General features: G+C 50.9%; 1 protein-coding gene across 1 annotated transcript in view; it reads right to left on the bottom strand.

Annotated features, from left to right (window-relative positions):
* SULF2 (sulfatase 2) overlaps positions 1-9176 on the bottom strand; it is a 115090-nt gene that overhangs the window by 22915 nt on the left and 82999 nt on the right. The window contains 1 exon segment of the mRNA XM_077766014.1: positions 1546-1715. Coding sequence (XP_077622140.1) covers positions 1546-1715 — 170 coding nt within the window.

Genomic DNA, 9176 nt, shown 5'->3' with positions numbered 1-9176 from the left:
TTTTCTCATGTTCAATTTCTATAATTTTCCTTTCAAAGGGAAAATGAACGAGCAGGCAATGTCAAACAATCTCCTCATGGAACCCCAGGGCTGCAGGGGAGGAGGGAAGCCGGAACCTCTCTTAAAGGGGAAGCTGNGGGGGGGGGGGGGGGGGGGGGGGGGGATCAGGAGGTTAACACACCGCCTCATCCCCTCGGAGGAGCCGCTTCGGGCGCTGTCAGAAGGTAATTACAGCCAGGGGTTGAGGAGGGCAACACATTCTGATCATGATGAAAATTAAACACCCGGAATATTCAGGCGGATTCCAAACTGCCCCGTCCATCCAAGGTGCCCCAGTGTCACAGCCAGGGCTGCATGTATCACTGCTATGTGGGAGGTGGCTTGAGGTAGAGAAGAACTTTCCAGAGAGATTCACTAACCAGCTGGAGGAAGGAGGGCTGGACAAGTGGGCAGAGAGACAGGGGGTGTGAAGGGGGGTCCAATCTGCCTTTGCCATTTACCAGCTGCAAGTTAGTTACCTCGCTTCTCTGTGCCTCAGTTTCCCCCTCTGAAATGGGGATGCCAGATGTGGTAGGCAGCATGAGTGACCAAAGGATGTGACACAGCGATGGCATGTCACTTTTCGATTAGGTCACGAAAGACTCCGGCTTCCATCTCAACCTCTGTCTACCCCAGGCCCCCCAGTCTCTTCCTCTATCTTTGACCACTGGCTCTGGGGGAAGCCAGCTACTTACCATGTGGGGAGGACACTCAAGCCACCCTGTGGAGAGGCTGCCTGGTTGAGGGGCTGCCTCAGGCGGCTACGGCCCACCCCCCCCTCCCCGCCACCTTGATCAGAACCTCAGGAGGCTGCTCCCAGGCTCCCGACTCACGGACACTGTGAGGTAATGCACGTTTGGGTCTTTAGCTGCTCAATTTCAGGGTAATTTGTGATGCAGCAAGAGATCCTGAGTATTTCAAGGGTCGTTGTGAACATTCAGGGACTTGGTGCAGCATAAGGGACTTAGCACAGAGCCGGCCACACAGGCCACAGCTCGGTAAAGGCTGGTGGATATATTCATAGCCTGGGAGGCAACGGATGCCTTCTCAAGAAAATGTTTTAAAATGCACAGAATAGGGGTGCCTGGGTGGCTCAGTCAGTTGAGCATCCGATTTGGACTCAGGAAGTGATCTCATGGTTCATGAGTTTGAGCCCCGCGGCGGGCTCTGTGCTGTCGGTGCAAAGCCTGCTTCAGATTCTCTGCCCCCTTTCTCTGCCCCTCCCCTGCTTGTGCTCTCCCTCCCAAAATTAAGCATAAAAAAATAAAATGTATAGCATAAAAGACACAGGATTATGAAGGAAGCCTATTATACCGCAGCACAGTTCTATGCACCTTGGGGGGAGGATGAGGGCCCCAGGTTCAAGCCGGCTGGCTTTGGGCCTCGGTTTCCCCACAGACGAGCAACGGGTTCCTGGGCTCTTTAAGCCAGGAGGATTAGAGAGAAGGTACAGGTCTGTCGCCACCATCAGCGTCCCCAAGCCCGGCCCTCCCGCCTTCAGCTTACATGTGCTGGGACGCGTTGGGGAAGAGGCGTGAGTACTGGGGCGCCGAGTCCTCGGGGCCGTGGGGGGCCGCGTGGCTGATGACCATCAGGACGGGCCTGTGCGGGTACATCTTCTTGGACGTGCGGAAGAAGCTCACGCTGTCGTTGGTGATGAGGTCTGTCAGGTAGTCCTGGGGGGCGGGGAGAGACAGGAGAGGGGGTGAGGAGCTGAGCCCCTGCCCCGAGCATCTGCTGGGGTAGGTGCCCGGCGTCCCCCCGGGGGCACAGCCGTGACCCCACGGACAATCCCCGCGTTCCTCGAGCCCATCATCTGGGGGCAGACACACAATAAATGAGCAAGTACATGGAACCTGAATGATGCTGATGGAGAAAAATAAGGAGAGAGCGGGGGTCAGAGGGGACGGGGGACAAACTGTCGTTCATCATTCATAACAGATACTGAAACACTAGCTCGCACTTTCGAGTGCTTATGGCACACGAGAAGCAGTTCTGTGTTTACCTGTATCAGCTCACTGGAATCCTGGTATAACTGCAGAAAGTAGGTGTGACGATATTTCCTGTTTTCCAGAACAGGAAATTAAGGCACAGGGAACTTAAATGAATTGCCTAATGCTAAATGTTGCGGCCATGCCTCCTGAGTCTTGGTTCCTAAGCCTGAACTCTTTTCAAGGCTCCAGAAACACCACGAAGCAGGGTGGGCGTCCCTTTGTTCCTGGTGTGTGGTGCTGGGGGCAGGGGCGGCTGAACAGGCAAACACAGAATCAAGACAGTGACACGGTGTGACCGATGAAGGAAATAAGCGGCGACCAAGGAGCCGGAGTGGGGGCAGTCAGGGAGGGCCTCCCTGAGGAGGTGACATTTGAGCTGAGACCTGAGTGATGAGGAGCTGGACGTGGGAAGATTTTTATCACTGGTGTTCACCCTCAGCTGCCTGCTGGGATCCTCGGGCGACCTTTGCTGGGCCTACTCCCAGAGAAGCTGGTTTTTTTTTTTTTTTTAAATATTTTTAATGTTTGTTTATTTTTGAGAGGGAGAGCACGAGTGGGGGAAGGGCAGAGAGAAGAGACAGAGGATCTGAAGCGGGCTCTGTGCTAACAAAAGAGAGCCCAATGTGGGGCTCAAACCCACGAACCGTGAGATCATAACCTGAGCCGAAGTCAGACGCTTAACTGACCGAGCCCCCCAGGCACCCCAGAGAGGCTGGTTTAATTGGTCTGTGGCTTTCCTCAGGCCCTGGACCTTTTTATTTTATTTTTATTTTTCAAAGTTTGTTTATTATTTATTGAAAGAGAGAGGGGGGGGGTTCAGGGGAGGGGCTGAGAGAGAAACAGAATCCCAAGCAGGTTCTGCACTGTCAGCACAGAGCCCGCCGATGCAGAGCTCGAAGTCACAAAACCATGAGATCATGACCTGAGCTGAGATCAAGAGTCGGATGCTCAAGCGACTGAGCCCCCCACGCGCCCCCCACACGTTAGACTCTTTAAAAGCTCCCAGGGTCCCCAGCGTGCAGCCAGGACTGAGAATCACTGATCTAGAGGAAGTGTTCCAGGCAGAGGGAACGGCAGGGACTCGGATGCAGGAAATGAACCTGCCACCTGCTCTCGGACTCTCAGCAGAAGGGCCAGAAAAAGCAGAGGTGAGCAGGGAGTCTCCTTAGAGGCAGGCCTGCTTAGGCACCGGGCAGGATGAGACAAGAGCTGGGGCAGAAGTCACGGGCAGAAACCGAGGGCTTTAAAAGCTCAGCTAGAAAGGGCTTAGCCGAGAAGCTGAGCTTTGCCTAAACTCTTCCTGAACGGGGTAAAAATCTTTAGCTGCTCTTCTCTCACGAAGGTAATGAGTTCTTGAATGTTACCTTCTGCTCCTTGGGGAACAGCTCTAAAATGATCACTTGCAAAACGAGATATTATTTCAGAGGAGGAAATGTGAAGGAGTGGGTACAGCTTCTGCCCTGAACGGTATGACGTCACACAGCGGGCGTGCCATGTGTCTAAGATGCGCCTTCGGGGACACTTGCACGCTATACTAAATGCACAGGGATGGTCAGTGCAGTGGCGTTTATAAGGCAAAAACGTATCGCCATGACCGGCAGTAGGAAGGTAATTAAGGAACTTAATGTAACACTGTGCTGTCCAGACGTTACAGGGAAGAGTCCCCAGTTCCTGAGGTGGAAAGTTGTCACAATGTTAAGGGAAAGAGCAAGCTACTTTCAAACCCAGGAAGGTCCCACCTTTTTGTGGAAGGGGAGGAAGGTGGGGGCAGGTGGAGAGGAGAAGCCAAACCCTTAACTTCATATGCTTTTGAGCACCAAGGAAGAATCTAGAAGGCCAGATATCAAAGTGCTGACTGGGATCTGGGATAAAACAGAGGGGAGAAAGTCACTTGCTACTTTGTATATTTTTTCTGAAATACTTTTTATGAATAGTTTTGGGGAGTTATCCATAGAACCTATTACATAAAAATAGCATTACAGATCACCTAAATCAAAGAGCTACTGCTGTTTGTGGAGCATGACCTGAAGGTGCAGGGAAAGTTCTTAAAGTCACAAGGGTAACTGTGGAAATGGCCTTGAGCAGAGGGAAACCAGCAGCTGAACTTTGCTGCCTCCAGCTGGTGGGGCCACAGCTGCCGCCCACAACAGCCCCAACTTCACTGCTTGATTCTGGAACTATACGCCTACTTGGCTGATTAAACATGTTTTTAAAAAAAGCTACAGTGGGGGCGCCTGGGGGGCTCAGTAGGTGGAGCGTCCGACTTCGGCTTAGGTCATGATCTGATGTTTGTGAGTTCCAGCCCCACGTCGGGCTCTGTGCTGACAGCTCAGATCCTGGAGCCTGCTTCGGATTCTGTATCTCCCTCTCTCTCTGCTCCTCTCCTGCACACACTCTCTCTTTTTCTCAAAAACAAATAAAACATTAAAAAAAAACAATAAATAAATAAACAAACTAGAGCTCCCTGGATCTACCGGCATAGACCTTACAGACCTGACCCTGGATGCCAGCGGCTGTAGGAGACGCATGGTGCGGTACCATTTATATACAGGCTAAGAACACAGAAAACACTGCTACATGTCCTTTGAGATCTCTGCCTATGGAATGATGCACAAAGGCATCCGTGGAGATCAGCAGGAGACCGGTGACCTCCCTGGGAGGGGGCAGGCCAGGAAAGGGACTCAGGAGGGTCATACGTGGGCCCCTATAAGCCGTGATATCGCATGTTCAGAAATGTAGGTGTCGTGATGACCGTGTTGGACTCTCGCGGCTGGCATGCGGGTTTCTAGTGCTAAGAGCCGTAAAGCTCTTGACACGGCACCTTGCACGTGGCCGGCTAACATCGTAGCAGTCGTAGTGGTGCGGCAGGGTTTCTGCGCGCCTGACAGCCACCACCTTCCTGGGTCCTCTGCGCAGCCGCTCCTATCCCAGCTCAGCCTTTGCTGACCCCTCTGGCTGCCACAGGATGCCCGCAGTGACACCTGACAAGCTGCACACGGACTGAAGGGGCCCCCGCCCTTGCTCCGGGGTGGGTGGGGAGGCCCTAGGCTGGCCCTTGAGAACACGCCATCTCTCTGGCCACAGCCAGGTGTTGGAGTAAAGGATGAGGGGACCTGGGCCTGGGTGGCGGTGCCATTGCCCAGTCGCGGCAGGCCCAGATTCAACAGACAGGATGTGTCCGTTGGCTGGATGTTTGGAGGTGGGGGTGGCAGTCATTCCCCTCCCTCCCACACACACCCCAGGCCACCCCCTGCCCCCTGGTTTCTGGTTTGGGTGAAGGGAGTAGAGATGGGGGTCCAGGAGAAAGAGAATGTCAGAGCAAAAGGGCGCAAGTGCTGAGTCCAGTTCTGGGCAGGGTGAGCTGGGTGCCTGGGGTGAGCCATGAAGATGTCAGGGATGTGGGTTGTTAACAGGAAGCGTGAGACAAGTGCAGGGACCAAGCAGGCGGAAAGGTGAATTTTCTAGAACCTGGAGATGAGCTGAGAGACTATGAAGAACTCACCTCTCTGCCCCCCTTCAGCCGTGTGGCTGGGCCATTCCCGCTCTCCCGGGTGAGGTACTAGACCTTCCCCTGGGGCGCTCCGGGCCACACCCGTGCAGGTTCTGGGGACTTGGCTCCTAACCGGAGCTTAGCAGCCATGGCTGTCCCCCCCCCTCCCCCCTCCATCCTGATCTCCCACTGACTTTGATCAGTAAACCAAGAGGACCCCAGTGCATCTGTGGAGATCACTAGACAGGGCTCTGGGCAAAAATGCCCATTCCCCCCAACTAGTCATTTAGCAGAGGAAGGGTGCAAGGTGTGGGGTGTGGGGCGCGCTCCCAGGCAGGGGGCGGAGCTCGGCGACAGCCTGGCCCCTCTGGATCCTGGCCTCGTTCCCCAGCCTAGGCCTTTGCTGCGGTTTCTCATTTATGTGCTCACTCAGCACCCTGGGTGCCTGTTCCCAGGGTTCCGGGCTTCCTGTTAAGGGCTGGGGATGTGGTCACAGGTCCCTGTCCCCATGGTGACCACAGTCCTGTGCAGGGTGTGGAAAAGCATTCTCATTAGCCATAAGAAGTCGTCAGGGGACCTGGGAGGGACAGGGAGGTTTTGGCTCACTTACGATTACCTCTGGCTGCTGGGGGGAGGTGGGGACGGGGGGCGGGGGGGACCATGGCTGGCGTAACAGAAGCTCCTCTTCTTGTCTGGACTTGGGTGCCTGGACAAACGTGTCCCACGGGGTGCTTCCTGGGAGATGCTCACACTTTTACCTCTTGTTTGAACTTGGGTGAGATAAGCCAGCTCACCCCAAATCTCTCAGGGCACCTCCCCACATGGGAGTCTCCTGGCTTCCAGGACTAGTTAAATGTCCTGCTTGGGGAGCCCATCTGTGGGCTGTTTTCAGGCTGTGCCGATGAGACCGATGACTTTGCCCCTGAGACCTGGTTTGAGGGCCAGGGAGGGGTGTCGGGGGCGGGGGTTACCTGCACCCAGAGGCAGCCCTCGAGCCTACCTCTTGGTATTTTCGCCACTTAGCAAGTCAACCTTCTGTAACGGAGCGTCTCCTTTTCTGAGCCACTGGCTTCCTTGGTCTAAATTATATTCTAAATCATAACGCTGATTCTGTGCCCTCAATAGCACTTTGTGTTCAGAAGAGATTCATGTCCCTTTAAGGGGCAATCATACTTCATGAAGCCAAGGGCTCTGGAGTCAGAAACACTGGGTTCACACCCCAGCTTTATCACCTGCTATCTGTGGCCCAACCACTCACCTTTCTGCACCTCAGTTTCTGCCTCTAAAACATGAGCCCGATAACAGTCCCTTCTTCAGATGGTGGTGTGAGCATTTAATACATGAATGAAGCACTTAGCAAGGAGCCTGGCACCCAGAAAACCCACAATGAGCACTGGCTTTTATTATCATACATTTGCTCAACTGACCTTCACAGCAACTCTGAGAAGTGGACTTCAGGCCCATTTTACAGATGGGGAAATTAAGGTCACAAAACTAACAAGCAATACCCTCAGAGCTAGACCTCAGGCCTTTGTATATTTTGTTCCATCGTTTCCCCCACCCAAACAAAATCATTAATGCGTATAGGGTGGTATATGCCAAGCATCAAAAACCTTTCTGTAAAGGGTCAGACAGGAAGTATTTGAGGTTCTGCAGGCGGGATGTCTTGTGACAGCTACTCCTCACTGCCATGAAGCAAGAAAGAGCCACTGGGTAAATGAATGTGCATGTCTGTGCTCCAGTAAAACCTCATGCACGGTAAGCTGTACATTTCACGTCATTTTCACATGTCACGAAAGTTGTTTTTTTTTTTTTGCCTTTTTTTTCGCTAGCTAAAAATGTAAAAACCATTCTATGCTCAAAGGTTGGACAAAAACACTTGATGGGCAGGATGTGGCCTGTGGGCCGCCATTCAGAGAGTGGATTTGGCAGCCAGAAGGCCTAGGCTTGGAAACTGCTTGACAACTTACTAGCTGTGTGGCCAAGTTCCTCAGCCTCTGTGTGCCTCAGTTTCCTCACGTGCTGGGTGTGAAGAGTAACTATGGTGAGACATACATGGGTTAATTCAGGTGGAACGGCTCCAACCATATCTGGTGCACATCACATCTATGTGGGCGGGAGTCATTATTCCTCAAGAATGACGCGGCAGTGTTTTCCACGCGAAGAAGAAAACCGTACAAACGAATCTGGTTCCCTGTCATTACTCCTCACCCCTGCTTCCAATCTTGGCCCCCTTTGGCCCTTACCCAGAAGTATTTTCTCAGACACATTGTTACACATGTTAGAGTATTGCTTTCTGCATCTTTTTACATCAGTCAGATCACACGGTGTAATTCATTCGTTCATTTCACACAGCAGTGGAGAAAACAAACTCACATGCCTGCCTTTGTGGGCCTTGTACTCTAATGAGAGGAGATAGATGTTAACAAGCGAACCAGGACAACTTAGAAGAAATGCACAAATTCCTAAACACACATTCGCTGCCAAAATTCAAACAGGAAGAGATAGAAAATCTGAACAGACCCATAACTAGTGGAGAAATAGAACCAGTTATCAAAAATCTCCCAACAAATAAGAGCCCTGGGCCAGACGGCTTCCCTGGGGAATTCTACCAGACATTTAAATCAGAGTTAATACCCATTCTTCTCAAGCTACTCCAAATAACAGAAATGGAAGGAAAACTTCCAGACTCATTCTATGAAGTCAGCATCACTTTGATTCCCGAACCAGACAGAGACCCAGCAAAAAAAAGAGAACTACAGGCCAATATCCTGGATGAATACAGATGCAAAAATCTTCAACAAGATACTTGCAAATTGAATTCAACATTGCATAAAAAGAATTATCCACCATGATCAAATGGGATTCATTCCTGGGTTACAGGGCTGGTTCAATATTTGCAAATCAATCAATGTGATACATCACATCAACAAAAGAAAAGATAAAAACCATATTATCCTGTCGATAGATGCAGAAAAAGCATTTGACAAAATACAACATCCTTTCTTAATAAAGACCCTCGAGAAAGTCGGGATAGAAGGAACTTACTTAAACATCATAAAAGCCATCTATGAGAAGCCCTCAGCTAACATCATCCTCAACGGGGAAAAACTGAGAGCTTTCCCCCTGAGATCAGGAACACGACAGGGATGTCCACTCTCACCACTGCTGTTTAACATAGTGCTGGAAGTCCTAGCATCAGCCATCAGACAACAAAAGGAAATCAAAGGCATCAGAATTGGCAAAGAAGAAGTCAAACTTTCACTTTTTGCAGACGACATGATACTCTACATGGAAAACCTGACAGACTCCACCAGAAGCCTACTAGAACTGATCCAAGAATTCAGCAAAGTTGCAGGATATAAAATCAACATACAGAAATCAGTTGCATTTTTATACACCAATAATGAAGCAACAGAAAGAGAAATCACAAAACTGATCCCACTGACAATTGCACAAAAAACCATAAAATACCTAGGAATAAACCTAACCAAAGTTGTAAAAGATCTGTATGATGAAAGCTATAGAAAGCTTATGAAGGAAGTTAAAGAAGACACAAAGAAATGGAAAAACATTCCATGCTCATGGATTGGAAGAATACATATTGTTAAAATGTCATTACTACTGAAAGCAATCTACACATTCAATGCAAT

This window comes from Crocuta crocuta, unplaced genomic scaffold (assembly GCF_008692635.1).
Source record: "Crocuta crocuta isolate KB4526 unplaced genomic scaffold, BGI_CrCroc_1.0 scaffold71, whole genome shotgun sequence".
Taxonomy (NCBI): Eukaryota; Metazoa; Chordata; class Mammalia; order Carnivora; family Hyaenidae; genus Crocuta; species Crocuta crocuta.
This window is presented reverse-complemented; position numbering and strand designations above follow the sequence as displayed.